Raw genomic sequence first — 27,038 nt, 5'->3', positions numbered from 1 at the left:
GCAGGAGGTACTTAGGACTCAAAAGGGATATTTAAACACAGTCTGACTTCAAAGTCTCCATACAAAAGCAGCAGGATTTTTAGTACACCTTTGCTGGCACATACACTACACAAGAAGCAATTATGATTATAAGCAGGTGTTAAAGGCTCTGGACTAGATTGGCGGGTGGGGGGGGTAGAAGCTAAATGGAAAGGACTACATTTAGAGGTGATACACTGTTTTCATCACAGGAAAAATGCTGGAATGAATTTACCTGACTTTTCACTGGAATGAATTTACTTGATGGTTCACAAAGCCAAATGGTGTTTTACTTTTTTATTTGTTTAAACCACACACAACAGGTTGTAAACTATAGAGCACAAAAGGTAATGCAAACCCCACGGATCGAATCCTACAGGGGGGCCTGTAAGGTTCCAATCCGTAGCTGGTGAACACCTTTAATATTAGCACTTGGGAGGCAGAGGCAAGATGATGGCCATGGGTTCTAGGCCAGCCAGGGGTACATGGTGAGACACTGTCTCAAAACTAACCCAACAACTACACTGTCTTCCTGGTTGTGGTCCAGTCCATCACAGATTTACCAGGAGACTATAGCAGACTACAGCAATAAACCCTCCCTATAACCAAATCCATGTATTGTTTCCAGAATACACTTAGGCACAAGTCACAGGCCTATGACACTCAGGAGGCAGAAATCATAGGCAGGAGCCACTAAGTCAGAGATCACCCTGTCTACACCGTGAGTTCAAGGCCAGGCAGGGCTACAAATGAGGACCCCGCCCCAACCCCCACCACCACAGCCCAATAAAACTACAAGAAAACAACCAAGTCCTTCACAGCTTAATTGGCCTCCGGTTTCAATTGCTGTTTTCTCGTTTCTGGTGCTTGAGAAATTTAACCTATACGACTGAAAATGACTGATGAGCTTGGAACAAGGCTTTCCTTGGCTGAAACCACATTTGTACTTTTAAATCTCCAAGTGCTTAATATTCAGTACTACACCCATAAACGCAGGCCTGAAAAGACTGGGTGTGGCGAAAGTGGATTGGTTCCTTCCCCTGTTTATCATCAAATACCCCTTTAATAATAAAAATAAATTTTAAAAAAATAGAAAAAAAAAAGCTAAAGTGATTTGCTAGTGCCCAGAAGCGGGGTTAGGGGGTCACTGTCCAGACTGTTTAGGCAGGGATCTCTGGGCACACATCCAGGATTTTCGCTCTTTACTCCATCAAGACCCGCCCGCCGCTGCTCCGCACCATGGGCGGCGCGCATGCGCGCCCCGAGACCCGAGACCCAGGCGCGGAGCCTACCGCGGCGGAGCGCTGTGCACACGTTTCCCGGTCGCCCCGCAGCGGGCGTGCGCCTACCGGTGGCTTAGGACCCCGCCGAGAGGCTCCACCCACCCCTTTCTCCAAGGCTGCTGGCCCCGACCGCTCTCCAAACCCACCTCCCAGCAGCGCACGGCACTCCTCCACCGGGTGCGGGCGTCGGCACTGGGCGGGGCCGGAGGCGGGGCGGGGATGGGGTGGGCGGGGCCAGTGGAGGGGCGGGCCGTGCTTCTTGTTGCAACCAAAAGAAAGAGGTCTGGCCCTCAAGGAGCAGTTTTAAAGCTGTTGCGCCACCTTGCAGTAGAATAGTGCTAACATTTTGAGATGGTGCCACCAGTAACTTGACTTCCTGCTCCAGATTAGGCGGACAGTCCACAAACACAAGTTTCACAAGGACAACACTTCTAGCCTTTACTGTATGACCTTGGAAAAAGTGAAAAGTAGAATAATGCCACCACCCCCAAGAAATCCACCTTCCACTCTGAAATCTGTTTATTTCGTCCCTTACATAGTATAAAGTCATTAGGATTCTAGTTGTACCGGGAAGTGGTGGCACATGCCTGTAATTCCAGCACTCAAGTTTGAGGCAGGAAGATGCAGAATTGGAGGCCAACCTAGTCTAGATCTATATAGCAAGTTCCGGGTAGGCAAGCCAGGGCTATGTTGCAAATGCTCGATTTGGGGATGCAGAATAAAGGAACAAAGGCAGGAGAGTGACCAAACTCTGGCCTCAACAGGTGAAACAATGTTTATTAGCACAGCAAGAGGCATCAACCTTCCCTTGGGGATGGATGCTGTACAAAGGGGAGGGAGCCCGTGAGGACTCTTATAGGAGTGTGTGAGGAGCTTGGGTATGAGGAAATTGATGCAGCTTCGGAGGGTACATGCAGTGTAAGGCCCTCTTGAGAAGTTTATGAGCTCCTTTTGGAACTGCTTGCTCCGGCACAGCAGGCTATCTTGAGAACTGTCTCAAGAAACAGTTTTCTCCCTGAGATAACAGACATGACTGACTGATAACAGTTGAGCAGTGACATCAGGTCAGTATCAGGAGGATGTCTGGTTTTCTGCAGCCAGAGCATTCTGTCAGCAAGACCTAACCCTCCCCCTTCTCCCCTTCCCTACAGATCCCACATGGAACTCATGTTTGTGGAAGAAATTAAAACCACAAGACAGCAGACGGAGACACCTCCAAAATGTTAGGCCGAGGGGACATGACCAGCCAGCCAGACTACAGTCAAATGTACAGCAGGGAAGCAGGGAGGCTGACGCTGTACAAACGTGAGGCAGGATAAAAAGGGAAGAATAGGGAGACTCGGGAAAGGAAAGAGCCCCTCCCTAGAGAGCCTGCTCCAAGTCTCAAACCAGCTGACAGTCAAGAATTCCAGTACAGGCTGGACTTGGTGTGGATGCCTTTAATAATCCCAGCACTCTGGAGGCAGAAGCAGGTGGATCTGGATCTCCTCCAGTTCAAGTCAGCATGCTTTGCAAAGTGAGTTCCAATAAAGGCCTAATCTAAAAAAAGGAATTTTCAGCACTATTAACATTCACCATCAATGTTGCCAACATAGAATATCCATTTTATATAGAGGTGTTTCATATAATAATGTTAAAATAGCAATGGGTCATGCTTAAGGCCTAAATGTATATGACCTCTGTGCTGGCTAGTTTTATGTCAACTTGACACAAGTTACAGTTATCTGAAAAGAGGGAAACTCAATTGAGTAAATGCTTCCATAAGATCCAGCTGTATACAAGCCTCTGTGGCATTTTTGTAATTAGTGATTGATGGGGGAGGGCCCACTGTGGGTGGGACCATCCCTAGGCTGGTGGTCCTGGGTTGTGCAAGAAAGCAGGCTGAGTAAGCAGCACGCTCCCATGGCCTCTGCATCAGCCTGCCTCCTGGTTCCTGCCCTGCTTGAATTCCTGTCCTGACTCCCTTCAATGATGAGCAGTGATATGAAAGCCAAATAACCACTTTCCTCCCTAACTTTGATCATGGTGTTTCATCACAGCAATTTTAACCTTAAGACAACCTTCTGGTGTGGTCTTTTTCCTTTCCCTGAAATTTCCTAGGAATCTCACAGGAACCCTCATTTACAGTATAAAAAAAAAAAATGTCTTAACCCCTGTATGTGACTCATGGTTCTGCCTTATTAGATTACTAACCAACACACCTCTGGAGCCACCCTCTAATCTCATATACCAAGAAGGCTGTCAAGAGTGACTGTCCTCTGGACCAGTGTCCCTTGAGAAAGATCATCCCAGATGAGCTTCCTGATGCCGCCCCCTCCCACAGAGGGGCATAAGGCATGAGACTCTGGATTCTTGTGTTGTGGAATATTAAGATGCATTACATGTTTATGCTGTGGAACATTTCATTATGCAAAGATGTGTTGCATTTTTATGTTGCATTTGTTTAACTCTGTGAAGCTGTGTTACAGTGCCTGTCTAAAACACCTGATTGGTCTAATAAAGAGCTGAATGGCTAATAGCGAGGCAGGAGAAAGGATAGGTGGGGCTGGCAGGCAGAGAGAATAGATAAGCGGAGAAATCTGGGAGGAGAGATCAAGGACTGAGAAAAGGAGGTAAGGTATGACAGGAACCAGCCACCCAACAACACAGCCAGCCATGGAGTAAGAAATAAAAAAAGATATACAGAAATAGAAAAAGGTAAAAGCCCAGAGGCAAAAAGTGGATAGGATAATTTAAGAAAATCTGGCTGGGAACAAGGCAAGCTAAGGCTGGGCATTCAGTAACAAAGAATAACACTCTGTGATTTATTTAGGTCCTGGATGGTGGGCCCCCAAAAGTAAAAACAGCAGCATTCTTGTGCTGGAGTATTGAGCTGCTCCCTACCACCTGGCGACTCTGTACTTAGCCTAGGGAGGGGTTAAGAGAATCTACAGGTCACAGAAGACTACAGAGCAGGGACTTCATCTACATGGCTATGGGGAAGTCTTCAACTCAGCTGGGTAAGTCTTTCCAGAGCTGACTCATTGGAGGAGTGCCCACACATAGTAACCCCTATGTTGTGTAAGGAAGTCCAATAAACTCATTGGTTTCCCAGAGTGAACTTTGGACAGATGGCTCAGCAATTAAGAGCACTTGCTGCTTTTGCAGAGGACCTGGGTTCGGTTCCCAGTACCCACAGGATGGCTACAACCATGGGTAACTCCAGTTCCTGAGATTCTGACAACCTCTTCTGAGCTCTGTGGGCACCAGGCACACAGGTGACATGTATACCTATGTGCAAGCAGAACACAACACATAAGGTTAAATAAATCTATGCAGGTAAGCAAACCAGGAAGGCACCGAGACGAGGGTGCTGACGTAGCGATGACTGGACTAGCACATCTTGGTGTCTATGTTGGAAATCCCTGTGAAGGAAATGAAGTTGGCATCCCTATCATCTGAATGTAGCTGTGTGGCTACCAACTTTTTCTTTTCCATTTGGACACAATGTCTATTTTAGCTTTGTATTGAACTGACCTGGAACTTGTGATTATACTGCCCCAGTCTCCAAAATAACTAAGACTACAGGCAGATCTCACCATTCCATCTTATTTCTGTGGTGCTTGGGGGATGGAACCCAGGGCCGCATGAATGGTAGGCAAGCAGTGTACCACATCCTAGTCCTTAAACACTGTCATTTTATTTCAACTGTGAAAGGTTCTTACTCAGTACACAGCCCAGGGTGGTCTTGAACTTGTAGTAATCCACTTGCCTGGGCCTCTGAAGTACCCGAAACACTTATAATTCTTTTTAAAAATTATTTATTAATTTATGTGTGTTTGTACCACAGCATGCATATGGAGATCAGGGGACAGTCTGCAGGAATTGGTTCTCCCCTCCCACCATGTGAGGTTGTCAAAATTGGCAAGCACATTTACCCATGAAGCCATCTTGCTGGCCCAGGGAGGGTACTTTTTAAAGTGACTGGTATGAATACACAGAAGGCTTCAAAGACAGCAACAACACACAGTATGTCAAACAATTCCTAATAATTCTTACAGTGATGACATGCTACAACATTTTAGATATACTATGTTAAGTATGTTATACAAATTACTTCTTACTCTTCAAAATCATAGCCACTAGAATATTCTTTTATTACTCACATAGCTGTATTGTTTCTATTGTTTCTAATGCTCTGGAAGGTCACAATGGGGAGAGCACCTGAAGAACTGTCAATGAAACCAAGAATGAGCACAGACAGTGTATGAAAGAGTCAGGAGAAATGATGACCTACAAGTCCATTACTGGAATAAGAGGCACTTTATCAGGCAAGTCATAAACAGCATTAAGGAGAGAGGAGAGGGATCCATCTCGGGGTTCCTCAGCTTCAGCACTGTTGACATTTGGGACTCTAATTCTTGACTGAGGCTGTGGTCAGTATCTCTGGCCTCTGCCCACAAGATGACAGCAGTATTCACAACCCCGTTCCCCCATCGTTCTGTTTTTTGAAATAATAGTTTCATTATGAAGACCAGACTAGCCTGGAAACCACAGATCTGCCACCTCTGCAGGGAATTAAATGTGTGAACCATCTACCTTGACAACCAAAAATGTCTTGATTTTGAAAATGCCTGAAGGGAAGGGCAGACCCAGATTCAATTCCCAGCTCCTGCATGGCAACTCACAACCATCTGTTACTCCACTCCCAGGGGTTCCCACACCCTTTTCTGGCTTCTGCAGATACTGTACTCCTGGGGTGCATAGATATATATGCAGGCAAAACACTCATGCACATAAAAATAAATCTCAAAAAAATTAAACAAATACCCTGGGAAAAATGGGAGTGGTACAGACTGCCTGTGGTGGAGAACCAAGTCTGGCTGTACAGATTAAACATCAGAGGATGAGAACCGGGGCTGAGCACATGCCTCATCCATACAGTACATGCTTAGCGTGCATGAAGCTTTCAGTTCCCTGGTATCACCGATTTTTGAATCTTAATTATCCCTAGTAAGCTTGTTTAGAATGCCTGGTTTCCAGCCTGGGGCACTGTTCTGAAGGCTGGTAAGGAGGTAACTAGGGAGCCTGTGAAGGTTACACCTGCCCTAGGTTTACCCAACACTGTGTAAGCAGTACTGTCTATCCTCTGCAGCAGACAGGCCCATTTCCCTACCATGCCTTCCTCAGCATGCTGGACTGTACTCTGAGTCACAATAAACTCTCCTTTGTTTCTGTCAGGTATTTTTGTTTTATTTATTTATTTGTTTGTTTATTTATTTATTTATTTATTATGCATACAGTGTTCTGCCTGTATCCCTGCAGGCCGGAAGAGGGCACCAGGTTTCATTACAGATGGTTGTAAACCATCATGTGGCTGCTGGGAATTGAACTCAGGACCTCTGGAAGAACAGCCAGTGCTCTTAACCTCTGAGCCATCTCTCCAGCCCCTCTGTCAGGTATTTTATAACAAAAAAAGTAAGAAATGTAAATACAAATTTAGCAATGTATTTTGAAGGCAAAGTTTAAATCCAGCTACTGTGGCCAAAGTACTTGTTCTTGCAGTGCTAAGACTGGATCCCTGCAGGGCCTTGCAATGTTAGGAGAGTGCTCTATGGGGACCACATCCTGAGCCCACATAACCTAGTTGTTGAAATAAGCATCATATTGCAGCAGATTGTAGCCCATATTAGGGTCTAAGGTCAGTTCCATCATTAACTAAGTCAATCAATAAATGGAAGGTCACTGGAACACTATACAGATATTTATTATAAACACATTAGGTACAAAGTCACTGTAAAAATATAAATTTATATAGACTACACTTTCTGACTATGCAGCATTAGTGTAAGGAATTAGTAAAGTGAGGAAGCTAAAATTAAATCTTAAAAACAATAAAGCAGCTAAAGAAGTTCACCGTACTGTACTTCGGCACGTGGGCAGCTCCAGACCTGTTAGAGCTGTACGTAACAAATCACCACAGGAGTAAGACAACAGCTCCTTGCTCAGGAGCACTATTTCTCTCCCACTAGGTCGGTCTCAGAGAACATGGGGCACAGTGCTGCATTAGGACGGCAAACAAAAGCATCCTCTCCCAACTCAGACAGCTGTTCCAGGGAAGACACAGAAGGGTCGTGGTCTTTTAACATGTCCGGCAGCTGGAAAGACTTGTCTTGAATGCGTCGGGAACGCCTCACTGGTGTGAGAAACTTCAGCTCTTTAAATGTGGAATTTTTACCGTGTTGTATCTTCTTTTTCATACTGAAAAACACAAAAATATTTCACAAATTCAAAAACATGTTCAAGTGTTTATCTTATACTTTTATTGTTTCTCATAGTGCACTTCTTTCTATGTGGCACCCATGGGACAGACTGTCTTATAGAGAGGGAGAGGTAACACAAGTTCCTAGAAGTGAGCAATTTGTATTATGTGGGCACTCGAGTAGCTGTAAAAGCCTGATTTCTCACTTCCAAGCACTACAGCTATTAAAACACTGATAAATGTAAACCAAAAATGTCTTCAGTTTGAAAATGCTTAAAGGGACCGGGCGGTGGTGGCGCACGCCTTTAATCCCAGCACTCGGGAGGCAGAGCCAGGTGGATCTCTGTGAGTTCGAGGCCAGCCTGGACTACCAAGTGAGTCCCAGGAAAGGCGCAAAGCTACACAGAGAAACCCTGTCTCGAAAAAACAAAACAAAACAAAAAAAAAAAAAAAAAAAGAAAATGCTTAAAGGGAAGGATCCAGGTTCAAATCCTAGCCTCACACGACAGGTAGCTTACAGCTATCTAAAGTTATTCCAGTCCCAGGGGAATCCAACACCCTCTTCTGGCTTCCGTGGGTATTACACTCATATAGTGCAAACACTCACATACAAAAAAAAATAAATCTTTAAAATAATGCCTGGGGGGCTGGGCAGTGGTGGTGCTTGCCTTTATCCTAGCACTATGGAGTCAGAGCCAGGCAGATCTCTGTGAGTTCGAGGCCAGCCTATTCTACAGAGCGAGATCCAGACAGACACCAAAACTACACAGAGAAACCCTGTCTAAAAAAAAAAAAAGCCTGGGGAAAGATGAGGGTGGTACAACTGCCTGTGGTGGAAACCAAGTCTAGCTTTTGCAAGTGGCACCATGTAGGAAAAAACAGCCAATACAGTAATTGAAAGGTGAAATGTCCCGACGCCCTTATACTTGGAAATTTGTTTCCTGGTTTTGTTTGAAACAGGGTGGTCGAGACTAGACTTCAGTCCACAGCAGCCTGCCTGCCTCGGTCTCCCCAGTGTTGCAACTACAGACATGAGCCATCATGATCAGGCTCTGGATCTGACCCTTAGCATTAGCATTTTTTTAAACAAAATTACCACTGAAGTGGGAAAACAAATCCCATTCCATTTTAGACATTTACCTTTGTAAGCATGGTGTAGAAGATACATTATACCTAATCAGGCAACCTTCTTCCGATTTTGAATCAGGGGTTATAAAATCGTCGGTTTGATCTTTTGTTTTGCTGTCTTGGTTGTCTTCACAACCTTCAACGTTTCTTTGACACTCAATCTCCTCTCCTGGATTTCCTGGCTCTAGATTGACACTTGTTTCTTCAATTTTGACTTCCTGGGTATGTCCCTTGGTTGCATGAGCCTCCACACTGTTTTCTCCTATAAAAAAATTTGAAGATGTAAACTTAAAATTTCAAAATGACAGAACCAAACTGCATCTCCCAATCATTACTTTTTCTATGTACAGACTGCTGCCAAGGGTTTAACAAATACTTAATATCCTTTGTGCAGATACCAATTTAAGAAGGAAACCATCCCAGTTCTTAAGATTATGCCCCATGAAAGACAGCTGAAGAACAACCATTAAATGAGAGAACATTTTAAGTGAAGTAAGATTAAAGGGTTGTTGGTACCTATAAAAAGGAATGTACTAGCTAGAATAATGTCTACTTGACACAGCCTAGAGTCATTTGGGAAGAGGGAATTTCAATTGAGAAAATACCCACCCAAGATTGCTCTGTGGGCAAGCCTGTGGAGCATTGTCTTATTAATGATTGGTGTGGTTGGGCCCATCCCAAAGAATGTACTTGACAAGACCAAAGATCTTCTTAAAAAAAAAAAAAACACATCGCCAGCCCTAAAGACATCCACTGAATTTTAGAAGCAGGTCAATGGAAGTACATGGAGAAGACCTGACTTTTAAAACGTTAAATAAAATAAAAGGAAAACCAAACCAGTAGATTTTAGCAAAATTACAACTCACCTGAAGGAAAACTTACCCAAATTAACTTTTTCTTGACTCTTCATTGTTAGAATATCTATGACTGTTTGTCGCATCTCTTCAATGGGCTTAAATTTAAAAAATGTTTTTTAACAAAGGAGTTTACATGGTCAAAAATAAGGTTATTTCAATAGAAAATATTAGACACAGTGAAAAATTTTCCAATCTTAAATATTTGTTGTTAAGACTGAAAATGGTTATTTTTTTTCAACTTAATAGAATAAGAAAAGTGAACTTAAAGGATAAGATTTTATCATTAAAAGAAAAAAAATCCTCTAATTTTTAGGTCTTTGATAACTAGTAATGGTTGCTTGATAGGGACAAAATTAATGAGCAGACGGAAAGTTATCCTCTGTTCCGTAGCTGAGTATACAGTCTAAAAGCTCTTTTTAACAAACATATTAAGTCCTAGGTCTATTTTGTCTCACACTATTAAATCCATCTCTGAATATCTTAAGGTTGGTCAACCCACCATATTTCACATGTTCAAATTTCATTATCTGATAGATATTAAAAGCACTTACTGTGTTCCTTAGAGCCACCATGCTTGGTGATACAAGATTAGTTATAAAATGGAAGCCCTGGCTCACAGTCCTAGTTTCAGAATTCAGTCCTAGAATAATCAGTTCTGTTTTCAATTTCTTGACCAGTTTTGGTTCTTGTTTCCCAATGCCTGCTTCAGTATCAGCTCTTTCTCTATTTCTATCTCCAGCCTTGACTCACCTTTCACATCACTACGTCAGCAGCATAATATTATGTAATGTCCCTTCTGGTCCATCATAGGAATCACATAGGAGGTTATTTTGTGCTAAAATATTCTGTCTCATTACATTTATATTTCAGCATATATCTATTTTCTGAAGTCTTATAACCCTTAGTACACAAATGAAAAGTTTTAGAAGGTTGAAAAGCATGCATAATGCAATCCTTGTTAGCCTTCACTGTTTCCTCTGCTCATACTGAATCCTGTGCCTCCATGTTCTACTACTACTGACCTAGACTTCCAGGTCCTTTTGTGGTCTTTAAATACTCATTACTACTATTATAAAATCAATCTTATCAAGTTACACTGTGATGTGCTCCAAAATAACTCTGAATTGTTTACACTGTAAAACTGAAGATCCGTAAATTTTGATCTTACCTGAGCCCCTGCCAGAATGGCCTTCTCATAGATTGAGATAATATTTTCAATAGGACTTGTGATTGGCTCAATACGTACAAGACATATCCAATATTTAACAAGTTTTTTGGCATCTGGAATATTATGAATCAGGTCATTCAATGTGCCTAAAATTTCTTCTTTTGGGCATCCCTAAAATACCAAGAGATAAAATGTGTGAGCTACAAATTATGAATTATGAACAACTAATAAATCTGACTATAATCAAGAACAGTAAGCAATATAAAAAGTTCCTAGTGGGAGCTGGATACACAGCCTAGCAGTCAAGAGCATGTGATGCTCCATCAGAGAACCTGAGTTGGTTCCTGGAGCCCACGTTGGGCAGCTCCCAATTGACTATAAACTCCAGATTCAGGGACCCGACACTTTCTAGCCTCCACTGGCATCTGCATACATGTGATACACATAAATGAGAGGGCTGGGGAGCCAGACCAGAGCCAGGATAGGTTTCTAATAATAGCCCTGCCAGGACCAGGCCTCAGTTTCAGTTTACTGGATGGAACTGGCTGGAGCTGAGCAAGCAGTTCTCGGGAAGACCACAGCTCAGGGGCAACCAATCAGCAGGCACCCCGAAGCCCCTTCTGCTGGCTCAGCAGATTCCCCCCCAACGCCCCCCCCCCCCCAGCCTTCTGCTAGCTAAAGGTAGTTTGTCCTACCCTCCGGTCAAGAAGCCCCTAACCAATACAGCCTCTAACCAATCAGCTCCCAGACTAATCTTTCCTCTACCAATCAGCACCAAATTAATCCCTCCTCCGTGGAACTCCCCTAACTGCTTAAAAAGAGCTTGAGACCTCCCTTCTGGGTCGCTATTTGTTTGCCACCCCAACACGCTGGAAATAAATGCTCTTGCTAATTGCATTATGTGACTGTTGTCTTTCTTGGGGGCTTCTCTCGGACCCTAACAATAAACTCATTTAAGTACATAAATAAAATCTTTTAAAAAACATTTCTAGGCCGGGCGGTGGTGGCACACGCCTTTAATCCCAGCACTCGGGAGGCAGAGCCAGGCGGATCCCTGTGAGTTCAAGGCCAGCCTGGGCTACCAAGTGAGCTCCAGGAAAGGCGCAAAGCTACACTGAGAAACCCTGTCTCGAAATAAATAAATAAATAAATAAATAAATAAATAAATAAATAAATAAATAAATAAATAAATAAATAAATAAATAACAAAAAACATTTCTAAATTATAAGATGTACAAAAATGAAGGCTCTACCTTGAAGGCTGGAGAGATGGCTCTGCCAGGGGATCTGGGTTCAGTTCCCAGTACCCACATGGCCCACAACCATCTGTAAATCGGGTTCCGGGGATCTGACACCCTCTTCTATCTTCTGCAGGCACCAGGCACACACATGGACATGCATACAGGCAAACCAGCCATACGTATTTTAAAGAGGACTCTACCTTATTGATCAGGTTCAGGCATTCAGAAATGGTCTTGTTTACTTTTTCGGTAAACAGTCTCTGTTCATCTTCTTCTGCCATGGTAGTCCAAAAGGACTCGACTGGGTTTTCACTTGGCCCTTTGGGCTCAGACTGATTAGCTACTAAATTAGGGGGCCTTTTCAGCCCCTTCCCTTTGCCAGTTCTCCATTCAGCCGTTCGAGCTCTACAAGCAGAAGCAGGACATGAACGTTACTTTGATTTTGATGATGGCATCCTGCTAGAAGGAGTAGGTGAATACATTTCAAGTCATCTGGGGCTGGAGAGATGGCGCAACAGCACCGGCTGCTCTTCCAGAGAACCCTGGTATGAATGATTCCCAGCATCCTCGTGTGGTTCACAACCATGTGTAACTCCAGTTCCAGGGGACCTGACACCTTCTTCTGGCCTCTGTGGGCACCAGGAACACACATGGTGCATAGACATCCATGTATGCCAAACACCCATACACAAATCAAGAAAACTAAGTTCTAAACTGGTGGAACATACAATGTATTATTTGTTTGCAGAGGTGAACTCTTGAACATAACCAGACCAAATATGTTCAAAGGATCCAAGAGCTGGGATCCAAATGGGAGCTGGGGAGATGGCTGAGAAGTTAAGGGTGCTTACTGCTCTTACAGAGGACCCGAGTTTGGTTCCTGACACCAACATCAGGAGGCTCACAACCACCTGTAACTCCAGTTCCAGAGGAGCCAATGCCCTCTCACACACATCCCTGGGAGGCCTGCTTTTTTCTGAAGGGAAAGGGAGGAAAAGTGGATCTGGGGGAGAGTGGAGGTGGGGGGAGGAACTGGGAGGAGGGGAGGAAGGGGAAACTGCTGTTGGGATGTAATGTTTGAGAAAAGAATAAAAATAATAAAATAAATAAATTCTAAAAAAAAAAAAAAGCACCAAAGGATGCATTTTCAAATGGCTATGTTATAAATATTTCTCAATTATTATTAGCGTTCAGCTGAGATCAAAAGCAACCAGCAAACTACACTTAAAACATATAACTTTTTAGACTTGTTACTCCATACATAAATCTGACTGCGTGGCAGAAAATAATCGATTAAAGAAATTCTAATACATTCAAGGAAATTACAAGCCAAATTCACAAATGGTATTCTACTAAAAATTAAGAAGACAGTGAATTTTGTCTACTTACTTTCTCTCTTCTGTGGTTTCTCTGGGCAGAAGTGATCTATGGACAGTTGCTCCTGCTACTGTGTATCTGCGCTGGTCGGCATTTTTTGACTTTTCTATCAGTCTGGTATTAGACAAATTAGTCCTGGCTACACCTTCAGATGTCACACTTCTTGACGGTGCCTTATCTCTTTTCCTGTCCTGAGGACGGGAATCAACAACAGATGCAACCGCTTCTGATCGTAGTGATTCTTTTTTAAAGGGCCCCTTTCTGACAGTCACGTTGGCGAGGGTCCTGCCGAGACCCTGTTTCACAGCGCCCTGGGTATCACCGTGGAGGCTTCTAATGGGTGGTCGCACAAGCGTGTTCTTGGATGTAGTGCTCACAGACTTAGCGTTGACACACTTGGTGGCAGCAGTCACGTTTGAGGCTCTTACACTGATGGAGTTTGCAGACACAGACTGAGCCTTTGCTGTTTTGGACACAGTAGCAGGAAGTTTCTTGCTTGTTGCCGGATTCTCACCTTTGACATTTGGAAGCTTTCTAAATGAATTAATCTTGGACTGAACAACCTGGCCATGATAATAGCCAAGCGCTCGTTTTTTGGGCACGTTAGCATCCTGTCTGGGCTTTTCTGGTGTTGCTTGCATCTTTTTATTGTCTTTAAGGTGACTTGCCTGGTCTGACGTCATTGTCTGTCCTTGGAAATCACCTCGAGTTGATAATAACTGCACAGCTTGAATGTTATCCTTCAGGTTGTGTCTTTCTGAACTGGTTACGTCACCAGCTTTTAATGGAATGCAGTTTCTTGTGTTTCCAATATTTTCTTTATCGGCCTACAAGAGTTAAGAGGACTCAGTATTTCAGAACTCATTTCTTCATAACAATGTAGGAAAGGTCTGAGTGCTAGACACATATCTTACCATTTCTGTTTTGAGTTTCAGAACTCGCTTCCCTTCTTGGACCTGATCTTCAGACGTCTTCACTTTCTGATCTCTATTAGTTTAAAAAAGATAATAATTAGTTCTGTATGAAGGAGAATTACTTTTAGGGAAAGGGAGCTTGTGTGTACAAACCAAACAAATGCTCTACCACTGAGCTATAGTCAAGGTCCCATATTTTAAATTTTAAATTGAGGCAAGTGAATTAAGATTTGTGTAGTTAATGGAGTAGACAAGATGCATTTAAAGCCTTAGCCCAACTTTTTTTAGCCATAGACTTGTATAGTATCTGACTATCCCTTAGTAAATGATACCAACTGCATGTAAAATCAGTATAGGAAATAAAATATTTATTGTCAATTAGACATTCCAGTAATTCTAAAACAGATTCACAAGTTCAGAAAGTATGCTAAAATGTGGGAACCGTGTTATTTGATAAAACTGACAAAATCTGGCATTGTAGAGCTCATGAAACTTTAATTCCTAACAACTGCAGAGCAAGATTATCACCTCCAACTCTGCTTTTCTATTGGATGAAGTCCACCTAGGCAGAGGGCCCCCTGCTGTGCTCAAAGTCACAGGTTCAAATATTAGTCACACCTAAAAAACTCTCTTCTTCCGTTTTGTTTGTTTTTGTTTTTCAAGACAGGGTTTCTGTGTAGCCCTGGCTGTCCTGGAACTCGCTCTGTAGACCAGGCTGGTCCCCTACTCACACAGCTGGGACAGCCCTCTGCCTCAGAGTGCTGGGATTAAAGGCATGTGCCACCATGCCTGTCCTTAAAAGATTCTTTTACTGCAACATCTAGGCTACTTACTATTTGACCAAACAACTGGATATTGTAGCCCAAAAGACACATACAATCGCCCATCACAGCTGCAGTGGTACCAATCTATGACCTGTACTTGAGGGCAGAAGGAATTCAAGTTTGAGGCCTGGGTGTTTAGAATGCAGACTTCCAAAAAAAAAAAAAACCCAAACACTGGCTTTTACAGCACAGCACAGCTCCTAAGTCAGTATATCTCAGTACATACACATACACTTTGCTTTAAAACTGTTTTCTCTTGGACCAGTGAGATGGTTCAGCAGATGCAGCTGCTTGTCACCAAGCCTGACTACCTCAGTTTCATTCACAGAGCACACACGCCTGAAGGTTAGTTACTGTGGCCTGCATATGTGTACTGTATCTTGTATGCACCTGCACAAGTGGGTAAGCAACTGAATATACACAGAGAATACATTTTTTAAAAAACTGTAATGGTTGCCCTTGACAAGTTTGAACATATATAGAAAATGACTATCTAGTGCATCATCCACGTAAAGGAGCCACAGGTACAAATTGTGATGTGCAGAAAGTGCTAATACACGCCAGATTCTTTGAAGACTTGATACCAAAAGAGAAGGTCAAATGTCATCATAGTGCTTTTTCTTTTGTGGTGCTTTTGGTGGCAAGCATTCTATTACTAAAATACATATCCAGGGGTTGGGGACTTAGCTCAGTGGTAGAGCACTTGGTGCAAGGCCTTGGGTTTGGTCCTCAGCTCTTGGGTAGGGGGAATACATGTCCAGGCCTCTTAATGCTTTTAAACATCACATGCTGAAGTAGTAATATCTGGAATCATAACTGTATATATTATTGTGTTATTAACATTTATTTCGTTTTTTAAAGTTAAATATGGTTAGTAGGAAAGTAAAAGTTACAAATGAGGCACATGTTAGGTTCTCACTGGACAACTCTAATGGAATTCTGCACAACTGAATTAAACTTGACCTCACCTGGATATCTGATTTCCTTGTTTGTATGAAAACATTGTTTTTCGTGTTAACAGATATTCCTTGAGTTTTTCTTTTCTTTGTTCTAAAGAGGAAGGAGTAACAAAGTCAACTTTAGTTAAAACATCAAATGTGGCTGAGTAACAGTTATTTCACTTGGAAAATTACTTTGAGATGGTGTTGTCTGCACGGATGTAGAAGTAATTCAAATGACTAGAACTGGTGTTCTAAAGAATTTGCTAACGGATTTGCTTAGGAGACATCAAGTCACACGAAGTAGGTCTAGCTAAGCCAGCACTGGCCCCACAAACACCCCACGGGGAAGTGAGGCTAGCCAGGCAGGTTAGAGGTGAGACTGAAGACGCTAGGATGTAAATGCTTATTCTCTAGACTTGACCAGCCTTTCGGCTCTAGTCACACAAGAAGGACATCTCCCCTAACAGCGGCTCAAGGTGGGCAGAGTAGGGTCACAACCACCAAGCCCTGGTCTGCTATAAAAGTCCTCTGTGCTCTCATCAGTAAATCATAATTCTGCCAGGTAGGTAGGCAACATGACCCTAGGCAACAGCTACTGGAAAAGAACAACACTGATGCACTTAAGAAATAATTCTGTCAATTATCTTTGCTGTGCCAATGTCCCATACGCTCAAAGTGGCCAGACAGGAAGTCTCCTGTCTCTGTTTAAACTGTTCCAAGTATTACCTGGAGTCAAGACCTGGAGCTTAATAATGACAGCACATGTAGTCTAGCGCTGTGACCTAGAGCCACACACTGAACCTTATGACAGCACATGTAAAATGTACAAGCCTAAAGTGTGTGTATGTGTGTGTGTGTGTACCAATGGTTCTCAACCCCTTTGGGGAGTCCAATGACCCTTTCACAGGGGTCAGCTAAGGTCATCGGAAAACACAGATATTTATATTATGATTAATAATGGTAGCCCGGCCGCAGTGGTGCACGCCTTTTAATCCCAGCACTCGGGAGGCAGAGCCAGGCAGATCTCTGTGAGTTTGAGGCCAGCCTGGTCTACAGAGTGAGATCCAGGACAGGCACCAAAACTATACAGAAAATCCCCTTCTCAAAAAAACAAAACAAAACAACAATAAATAACAGTAGCAAAATTACAGCTATGAAGTAGCAACAAAAATAATTTTATGGTTTTGGGGTCACCACAACATGAATAACTGTATTAAAGGGTTGCAGCATTAGGAAGGTTGACACCACTGAAGTAAGCTATTGAAATCTTCTCTTCAAGGCCAGCTCTTCTTTGGGTGTTAGCCAAAACCTAGTTAAGCACTATTAAAGACCCTTTCCTTCGTTACTTTCTAAGTGTGTGGAGTGACTCCTCACAGGGAAGACATGCAAATAACATGCAACAAATAGAGAGGTCCTCGGTGAGATGTCTTTCTCCAGCGGCCACTCGTGTTGCTGGAAAGGCTGCTCAAATGGCTGGGGGAGTCCTGTAGGAAGAGTGCTCCCTGGCCACTTCCAGCTCTTCCTCTGCAGGGCACTCCAGTCTCTCCAGTCAGAGATTAGGAAAATTCACCAGCAAACCTTCAGGACAAGGAAAGATGTCAAGACTGGCCCCACCCTGTGGGCTAGAAGAGGGCTCAGAAGGAAGCTTCCTAGTAAAGCCGACAGTCAGAACTTTCTGCATGGGTGCATGAACCGGCTTTTCGGAGCCCATTCCCTATGGAGGGATACCTTGCTCAGCCTTGATCCTGCCTCAATTTGATATGCCAGACTTTGCTCCCCAAAGAGTGGATTGGGGGAAGGAGGGTGTGGTTGATATGTAAACACACACACACATACACACACACACACACACACACACACACACACACACACACACACACACACACACAGGTCCAGTGAAGACTTGGAGCTCCTTCCCTACGAAGAAAGGAATTTTGAATCCTGCTCAGAACAAGGAAATGGCTCTGGTACCTCTAAACGGAAACGAACGCTTCTCTGGCAGGGCACGAGGGGGCAGTGCAGCCTCCTTCACTGAGCCCGGCCTGGGCTAACGTGGCTGCTGGAGCCTCCGGGCAGTAGCTATTGTTGCAGCAGAAGACCCCTCCCCTTCCTTAACCCTAGCCACAACCCCAGGCAGCCTCGCCAGCCAGGGAGACCAGGGGCCCCGCCTCAGAACGGCCCCAGGGTGCACAGCTGGTTTTTCTGGGAAGAGAGCCCCTTAGCTGTGCCTGGAGGCAAGCTGGCTTTTTCCACTGAGTCTGTCTGTCCTTGGGACTCCTTTGCCTTACACGTGTGGAAGACATCACTGTGTGCGTGAGAACAGCTAAGAGGCAAACTTTTTCCAATTTCTATTTCCAATAGATACATTTCCAATATAGCTCAGGGTATGAAGATGCCCATAATAAAAACAGCTAGTAGGAAACATACATGGGGAGGCTGAAGGAGACCCACGGTCTTAAATCTCAGTAGTAACTCCAGCAGCATAGATTTAACAGGGCTCCCTCAGCTAAATTGTATTAGATGATGTAAACATGAATTTAAAGCTCCACATGCTAAATGAGTCAGGTTCTCCCAGCATCCCTCAGTCCCTACCTGATACAGGGCATGGCTGGCTACCCCACCCTCTACCCTGCACTCTCCAGCCCAGGGGCTGGGCTGCCCTTCCCCCCTGAGGCTCTTCCCCGTATAATCCAGACATTGTGGTTACCCTTACTCTCTGGTACCTTTGGCCTCCGGCTGCTGCACCTGGTTCCCCTCTCTCCTTTCTCCCTTCCCCTCCCCCTCTCCACACACCCAGCTCAGCCTGTTCATGTCCCCTCTGCACTCTCCCAGATACCCTTGCCTCTGGCTACGTCTCCCACATACCTACAATAAACTTTCTCCTCCACCATACCTGGGAGTAGTCCTGTCCTGTCCTTTCATTTCTTTTTTTCATTCAGTTTACCCAGAAACTGACAGGGCCTAATGGGGTAACAGTATGTTCACAGGTGGTATTAATTTATTGTAGTACCCGATGTGTGTAATTTGGATTCACCCTTGCTTCATTAAGGTGATGTCACATATGTTCTAGCTAAACAACTGCCATCTTCAGAACTCCAGCTGTGGCTGCTTAAAATAATCACAGCTGGACATGTCAGATGTTAATATTCCCTCAAGGGGAAGAGTCAAGGTCTTTGTACCCTAACCTGAGAGAGGCATTCCTCCCAGCCAGCTGTATGCAGTTAGGCTCTAATTTCATGAGGCCTCAAGGTTTCTGGAGATAGGGTATAAAGACTGTGAAAAACTATGGGGCCGAGTGGCACTACACCCCTTTTAGGGAAACTTCTTACAGCAAATGACAAATTTGTTAGGGTTATGTCTCATGGTATTTAATTTTTTTGCTTGTTTGTTTTTGAGACAGGGCTTTTCTATGTAGCTCTGGCTGTCCTCGAACTCTCTGTAGACCAGGGAGCCTTGAACTCAGAGATCAACTTGCCTCCATCTCCCAAGTACTGGAATTGAAGGTGTGAGCCACCTTGCCCAGGTTGGTATTCACATTTTTTAAATTGTCCAGTCAAGGTGATTTATATGTAAAGCTTAAGACAGCTGGATGGTTCCAGGACTTAAAAAAAAAGTTTGCTAAAACTACAATTACAGATGTTTAGCCCTCTGAGTACTCAACCCAACTTGTTTGTTCTTGTTTATACAGAATGTTCTCTCATTTAAGGTTGCTATCTCTAAAGTTCTGGATGAGACTGAACTTTCTCAGGATCAGCGAGATGTCAAAAAAAAAGTTAAGATATAAATCTGAAGTTATATCTTTAATAAGGGTTCAATCTTTCAGATAAGATAAATTAGATAAATAAAGACAGAAACAAAACCATAAAAGCTTGAAGCCAAGCCACAGAGGTCTGAGCATGTCAAACAGGACTTAATAGACTTAACGGTTAAAATGATATATAATGTTCCTATGCATATCGTGGTCTATCCATGTTGACAAGAGCTGACTTAAAGATGTATGTCTTGTCACTTGTGTCTTTGCTAACTTTAAGCTTTAACTAACTGGAGAAATTGAGTCATACAGAGCTGTATATATTGTACACCTTTTATTCTTCTCTCTCCTGATGACAACCAATCTTCTTGTTCTCTGCTATAATTATACTCTTGTGATAAAATGAGCTACTGAATATAAAAGGTCTATTAAATTGACAGACTATAATTGTTCTTTTGTGATAAAGTGAGCTACTGAATATAGAAGCTCTGTTAAATTGACTTAAGATTTTTTTTTTTTAAACTACACTACCCAGGAGAAAGAGGCTTCCAGTTTCTCCATGGACTGTATTTATTGTATAAAGTGCATTTTGATACTAAAAGAGCTTCAATTAAAAAAAAACTGTCATTTTTAAGGCTCAGAAATTTTAACAGGGATAAATTACCTTAGTACAAAATCCTCATGTTGCTAACTTATTGTAAACTGTTAAAACAAAGGTGATTTTGGGGGGTTGGGGATTTAGCTCAGTGGTAGACAAGACCCTGGGTTCGGTCCTCAGCTCTGGAAAAAAAAAAGACAAAAAAAAAAAAAAAAAAAAAAAAAAAAAAACCCACAAAGGTGATTTTGAGCATAAGATTTAGTGACCAGTCACTTATAAGTGGATAAATGGCTGGGTGGGTGACGAACACCTTTAGTCTCAGCACTGGGGAGGCAGAGACAGGTGGAGCTCTGTGGGTTCCAGGCCAGCTTGGTCTGCATAGTTAGTACATTCCAGGACAGCCAGGGCTATAGAGAGAGACCTTGTCTCAAACACTGTGCAGCCTGAGTCCACCCAGAGTGGCTGTAACCGTTTTGACATGTAATGGATAATGACTACTGAAAAATAAACCAAAGAACAGGAGGAGTATTTCATCCTTAACCTTTGTGAACCATGTTTCATGGATAACTTTTCAGTTCTTTCTGAAGGCTGATGTGCCTCCATTTGAAAAACAATGTTGATTTTGAGTGGACTGAAGTAAACTAACCAACTACCATTATGTTTTGACTAAGGAATATACCTTTCAATAAAGTTGTTGAAATGCAAAAAAAAAAAAAAAATAAAGTGATTAAATGTCCTTTATATGCCCAGAATTGTGTTTGTAGTCATGTAAGTACAAATGTAATTCATTTACAGAGACAATGAGAGAGACCAATTTATATTTTGAAGTACAGAGTCTTCTGCATATGTTGTCAAGGGTAAACCCTAAAGCAGGTAACTCAAAACAAGTTTAAAAGCAAACTTAAGGTTTGTTAAATAAAAAATACTTTTCAAAATCAGACACATTTAAAAGGATCAACTAAGTACAGAGAATTAAATGCTCAAGTAAAATGGGTCAAATTTACAATACACTTACATGATGGGCTCGAGTGATACTTTCCCTGGGTGGGACAGATACCAGAGGAAGTTGCATGCTAGTCTCATTGCAGAATAAGGATGCATGGGGAAGTAAGACTTGCTAGAGTCTGCTGCTCCTGTCTCCACTGTGCAGAGCAGACCAGAAAATGCCCTAGCTATAGGGAAGATGAATTAGTCCTCAGTCTCCCTTGACAGGCAGAGGAGTCTCACCCAATGGAGGATCTTAGAGTCTGCACCCACACCCTAAATGTCTCAAGCAACAAAAGCAAATAGCAATGACTCTTCACTGTCTCCTGAACTGACTGAGGGTGCTGCAAATGGGGGATCTTCTATCTGAGCCTGTCACCCAACTAGTATGAGACCTGCATGCTAGTTCAATTGGCCATGCCCTTTGGCCTGGCTTCAATATTCCTTCTCTTGGCAAAGCTGGTGATCCAGGTCTCAGGATCAATAAGAGATTGTGTAAGGACTCCCCAGGAGTTTTAGATAATATAAGACAGAGCTTCTGTCAGAAGGCCAATCAGAGCTGGGCAGTGGTGGCACAAGCTTTTAATCCCAGCACTCGGAAGGCAAAGGCAGGCAGATCTCTGTGAGTTCGAGGCCAGCTTGGTCTACAGAGTGAGTTCCAGGAAAGGTGCAAAGCTACACAGAGAAACCCTGTCTCAAAAACAAAAACAAACAAACAAACAAACAAACGAAGAAGGCCAATCAGCACAGCAGGCTGAAATGTGGGCACTCATTTAAACACTAAGTTACAGCAGCTATCCTACCTGAGGAGGATGAGGAGACCTGGACTGACAGTCCACCCACACCAGCCTCTCATAGAAAAGAGCTCTTCCGCCCTGTTCCCAGTGCAATCCTGAAAGCCACGGCACATGACAGACACATGGTAGAAGCTTGAGGAATCCAACAAGAGACATTTGCAGATGGGGATCACAAGGCCTCTTCCTCCCTTTGGACTCATGGTAAGACTGGCCATAATGCTTCCTACAGGGCTAGCCACCGTGGACTCCCATAGACTGGACACAAAGAATTTTACCAGCTCTGTTATATCTGATAATAACAGGTTTGTAAAATCATCTGGTTTCTTTAATGAGTTATGCCTGGCTGTGCATCCAAATGACAGTTGGTCCTTGGAGAGGATATATTTTTCTGAAAATGAATAGAGCCTCACAACTCTGTAAAAGGCCTAAATCTACTAGCTGCCGAGAAAGGGAGATTCTATGCCTGTTTGAATAAAGAGTGCTATTACTATGGTAACTAGTCAGCGACTAGTTAGAAACATGGTGAAGCACAGAGAGGAAAGGGTAGCCAACAGAAGGGAAGCCCTAGAGAGCCCCTGGTATTCTTGGAATGGCTACTAGAATTAAAAAGGCTTGGCTAATGTCTCTTACAGGGCCCTTCCTAATGCTGTGACCCTTTAATACAGTTCCTCATGTCCTGGTGACCCCCAACCATAAAATTATTTCATTGCTACTTCATAACTACTGTTATGAATCATGATGTAAATATCTGATATGCAACTCCAATGGGGTTGCGACCCACAGGTCGGGGAGAACCACTGTATTAGGCCTTTGGACCCCGAACTCTGAACTCTGACTTGCTGGAGCCAGTTTAGTGCCTCTTGTGTGGAGCTGTGGTAGAACCACCTCAGACACAGATGGTTCTGACCTCAAAGCTACTTTCTCAGGGGTTGAAAACAAGAGGACCCTGAGTGTTGAGTCCCCTACAACACAGCATTTTTTACACTGGAGCTTTACAGAAAAATTTGAATAGCTCCATCAGGGGGAATGATGACCCTGACTGACAATTTATTCAGAAAAGAATATCACTGGTATACTTAAATAATTCTGGCAATTATCTTTGCTGTGTCAATCTCCCATCTACCCAAATGTTCAGACTTCTAGTTAGTCTGTCTCTGTTTTAAACTGTCCAAAGTGTAACCTGGGGCTGGGACGCAACAGCATATGTAAAATGCACAAGCCTGCCAGGCGGTGGTGGCGCACACCTTTAATCCCAGCACTCCACTCGGGAAGCAGAGCCAGGCAGATCTCTGAGTTCGGAGGCCAGTCTGGGCTGCAGAGTGAGTTCCAGGAAAGGCTCCAAAGCTACACAGAGAAACCCTGTCTCAACAAACCAAAAAGCACAAGGCTAATGTACACATAAGCTACTGAAATCTTCTATTCAAGGCTGGCTCCTCCGTGGGCATTGGCCAGAGCAGGACAAATGCTACCAAAGAGCACCTTAATTCATCACTGAGTGTGTGGACTGCCTCCCTGGGAAAATATATCATTTCTATATCAATATAGTAGGAAACTTCTCAACTTACAGAAATTATCCCATTAATCAGAAATTATCATAAAAGGGGCTGCCATCGGGTTACTGTTGCTGTGATGAAACACCCTGACCAAAAGCAACTTGGAAGAAAGGGTTCCTTTTATTCACAATTCCACAGAACAGTTCATCATCAAAAGCAGTTAGGACAGGAATGTGCAGGCCATGGAGGAACATTGCTTACTGGCTTGCTCTGCCTGCTCTTCTGCAGTGCCCAAGACCAACAGCCCAGGGGAAGCGCCGCCTACAATGGGCTGGGCCCTCCCCCCTCCCCCCTCAATCACTTAATCAATTCTGGAGGCAGCGGCAGGCGGATCTCTGTGAGTTCCAGGCCAGCCTGGTCTACAGCGAGAGACCCAGAAAGGCGCAAAGCTACACAGAGAAACCCTGTCTCAAAAAGAGGACTGGCTGTTCTTCCAGGACCCGGGTTCAATTCCCAGCATCCATGTGACAGCTCACACTTTCTATGACTCCTGTTCCAGGGGATCTGACACACTCACACAGACACACATGCTGGCAAATCATCAAAAATCTAATTTAAAAAGAATGCCCTACAGACTTGCCCATAGCCTGATGTTACGGAAACATTTCTCAATTTAGGTTCTTTCCTCTCACAGGGCTCTCCTCTCACAGGGCTCTCTAGCTTGCGTCTAGCTCGCACAAATCTAGCCTGAATAGCCGGGAGTGGCAGCAGCGCATGCCTTTAATCCCAGCACTGGAGAGGCAGCGGCAGGTGGATCTCTGTGAGTTCAAGGCCAGCCTGGTCTACAAAGCGAGTTCCAGGACAGCCAGGGCATTTACACAGACAAACCCTGTCCCGAAAAACCAAAAATTTTTGCCGGAAAGATGCTCACAACTGCCCTGAATAAGAAACACATTCCCTGGAGTCCAGAGTCTGGAGTGAGGCAGGCTATTGCTCAACGATAGAACAACTGGGGTCCATCCTCAACAGTACCAGAAAAGACGGACGGACATCGCAGACAGACAGACAGATACCACGTCCCCTAGGACACACCATTTGGACATACGGTTCCAGAAAGCCAGTCTCCAAGAAACAACGGTAGAGATGCGATACTAGTCTCCCAATTTGGGCCAACTTACAGAAGTTGGGTGAGAAAATGCTTTCCGTATTATCGCCGCAGACCACTCAACTCCGTCTTGCAAAACCAAGCCTCACCTGCGGAGCTCAGCCCGGGCGAACCCGCGCGCAGGCGCAGTCGGGGGTCCTTGCGGCCCCGCCCCCGCAGCCCCGAGCCCCGGCCGGGGTGCGAAACCGCTGCCCTCCCCAGCTTCCACCCAGGCGCGGGGCCGCGCGCCCCCCCACGGCCAGCGGCCTAGGCTGTCAGGAGGCCGTGGGGCGGCCGAGCGGCCCAGGCCCCGCGCCGCCGCTCACCTCTGAAGGCCGGCTGGTCTCTCTTGGTCGGAGGCAGCTGCAGGTCCCGGGGCACCGGCAAGGTGTTCCTCGCAGCCCTGCCCGGACAGCGTTTCCTGGTCTCCTCTGCCATCGCTCAATGCGCGCGCCTCGGCGCCGGCGTGGATTGAATGGGCCAATGAGCGCGGAGGGGGGCGGGGCCTGGCCCCGAGGGGCGGGGCCGTCCCGGAGTCTGTAGCGTTGGCAGGCTGGCGTGAGGTTTCAAAAAATCGAAAGATGCTCTTTCCAGCTGGACCGACGGGCGACCGGGGGCGGGGCGGGCTCGCTGCAGCCTCGGGATGTAGCAGGACTCGGGTTGACAAGTCAGGACAAGTCTGCAGACACAGTCCCGAGCAAGGCGAAGGACAGCAGATGGCTGCTGGTGCGCTCACCACCGAGGGGGAGCTCAGAACTTCCCTGAGGAGTAGTACATAGTCACAAAGGCTCTTTTTGAGCTGCCTAACGGAAGTGGGTTGTGATTACAATTCGCAAGCGAGATGAGCTCACATGTTAGATGTCCATGTTTGCACAGCTTGCATTTTATTTATTTATTTATTTATTTTGGTTTTTTGGTTTTTGGTTTTTTGTTTTGTCTTGTTTTGTTTTGAGACAGGGTTTCTCTGTGTAGCTTTTGGAGCCTATCCTGGAACTTGCTCTGTAGACCAGGCTGGTTTCAAACTCAGAGAGATCCGCCTGCCTCTGCCTTCCAAGTGCTGTGATTAAAGGCGTGTGCCACCACCGCCCAGCTCAAAATCTTAAATTGAGATCTACCTTTGTGCTGTTATTATTTTATTGAAAGGCTTGCAGTGTACCACAGACTGACCTAGAACTCGCGATCTTCCTTGGCCTCCTGAGTGCTAAGACTACAAGTGTATACCCAGCCCTTTCCATGCATTTGTGAACTTAAGCAAGAACAGGAGACCAAAAAAAAAAAAAAAAAAAAAAAAAGGGCAGGCTATAACTGTTCCTCTGAGGCAGTATATAATTCTCCTGTGAGATAAACTAACGCTTTTGGAGAGTTTTTCTGTCTGTATATTTACGTGTGCTACTATAACCTTTCAACTCCCATCATTTAAACTTCATCTATATAAAACCCAGACAGTCTGGCAGTGGTGGTCCACATCTGCAATCCCAGCCCTCAAGAAGATGACATGTGAAATATATTCCCAGAAAGAAGCCACATGTACAAACTGGAACTTTTGGCAAGGCTGGTTGACTAGAACCTCAATGATGGTGGAGAGGCTGGAATGTCGCAGGTCCAGGGCCCAGCTACAATTTATCTTGGACTATCTTTAGCTGACTAAATAGCCATCCCTTCCCAACCTTGTAACAGCTCCTCCAGACCTTAGGACTACTGACACCATGTTGGAGGCCTTGTTTTATTTAAGCAAGAGAGAATGCTCTCTTTCCAGGCCAGAGGATCTCCCCAGCTAGCTCTCAGCCATGGTCAGCTTTTCGACTATTTTCTCCCTTTTGTTCCCTCAAATCTTTTTCTAGTACTTTTTTGTTTGTTTGTTTGTTTGTTTTTGTTTTCAGCACTAGGGATAGAAGTTAGACTTGTTCAAGTGCTCTGCCATAGAGCTACATCCCAGATGCTTCTGTGGGATTTTTTTCCTTTTGAAATATCCTGTTTTAGTATAGCTTTACCAATTTTGGGAGAAGCAACAGCTGACTAGCTCTCATTTTTAAAGACACCACTGCCATTTACACACTCACTACAATATGGCTGATTGTTAAAAGTTCCATTGGTGTTGCCGGGCAGCAGTGGCACACACCTTTAATCCCAGCACTCGGGAGTCAGGGCCAGGTGGATCTGTGTGAGTTCGAGGCCAGCCTGGTCCACAGAGCTAGATCCAGGAAAGGCACCAAAATGACACAGAGAAACCCAAAAACAAAAAACAAAAAAGACAAAAACAAAAACCCAAAGACAAAAAA

General features: G+C 44.3%; 2 protein-coding genes across 5 annotated transcripts in view; both read right to left on the bottom strand.

The window, feature by feature from the left end:
* Positions 1-1,496, bottom strand: part of Nek3 (NIMA related kinase 3) — a 39,629-nt gene extending 38,133 nt beyond the window's left edge. For all 3 annotated transcript variants that reach the window (XR_013045404.1, XM_042262549.2, XM_042262548.2), the window contains exon 1: positions 1,448-1,496. The gene's annotated coding sequence lies outside the window, so the exon portion shown is untranslated. The remainder of the gene's footprint in view (positions 1-1,447) is intronic.
* A 5,526-nt stretch (positions 1,497-7,022) lies between these two features.
* Positions 7,023-25,242, bottom strand: Ckap2 (cytoskeleton associated protein 2). Of its 2 annotated transcripts, none has more exons than XM_006983006.4 (9): positions 25,086-25,242; positions 16,020-16,101; positions 14,228-14,300; positions 13,326-14,140; positions 12,137-12,341; positions 10,696-10,866; positions 9,553-9,622; positions 8,683-8,932; positions 7,023-7,541 (listed from the first exon to the last, which is right to left on the bottom strand). In XM_006983006.4, the coding sequence occupies exons 1-9, from the start codon at positions 25,195-25,197 to the stop codon at positions 7,295-7,297; spliced, it is 2,025 nt and encodes a 674-aa protein (XP_006983068.1). In that variant the 5' UTR covers positions 25,198-25,242; the 3' UTR covers positions 7,023-7,294. The 2 variants fall into 2 exon arrangements, with proteins under 2 accessions (XP_006983068.1, XP_015857063.1); XM_016001577.3 differs by lacking the exon at positions 25,086-25,242 and adding an exon at positions 24,794-24,935.
* Positions 25,243-27,038: the final 1,796 nt, after the last annotated feature.

Source organism: Peromyscus maniculatus, chromosome 17 (assembly GCF_049852395.1).
Source record: "Peromyscus maniculatus bairdii isolate BWxNUB_F1_BW_parent chromosome 17, HU_Pman_BW_mat_3.1, whole genome shotgun sequence".
In the NCBI taxonomy this organism is placed as follows: Eukaryota; Metazoa; Chordata; class Mammalia; order Rodentia; family Cricetidae; genus Peromyscus; species Peromyscus maniculatus.
This window is presented reverse-complemented; position numbering and strand designations above follow the sequence as displayed.

Coding starts and splice junctions, on each gene's coding strand:
- Ckap2 (XM_006983006.4), bottom strand. CDS start 25,197: ATGGCAGAGGAGACCAGGAAACGCTGTCCGGGCAGGGCTGCGAGGAAC. Junction 16,102..25,085: donor AGACCAGCCGGCCTTCAGAG/GTGAGCGGCGGC, acceptor CTTCCTCTTTAG/AACAAAGAAAAGAAAAACTC. Junction 7,542..8,682: donor TCTACACCATGCTTACAAAG/GTAAATGTCTAA, acceptor TGTGTTTTTCAG/TATGAAAAAGAAGATACAAC.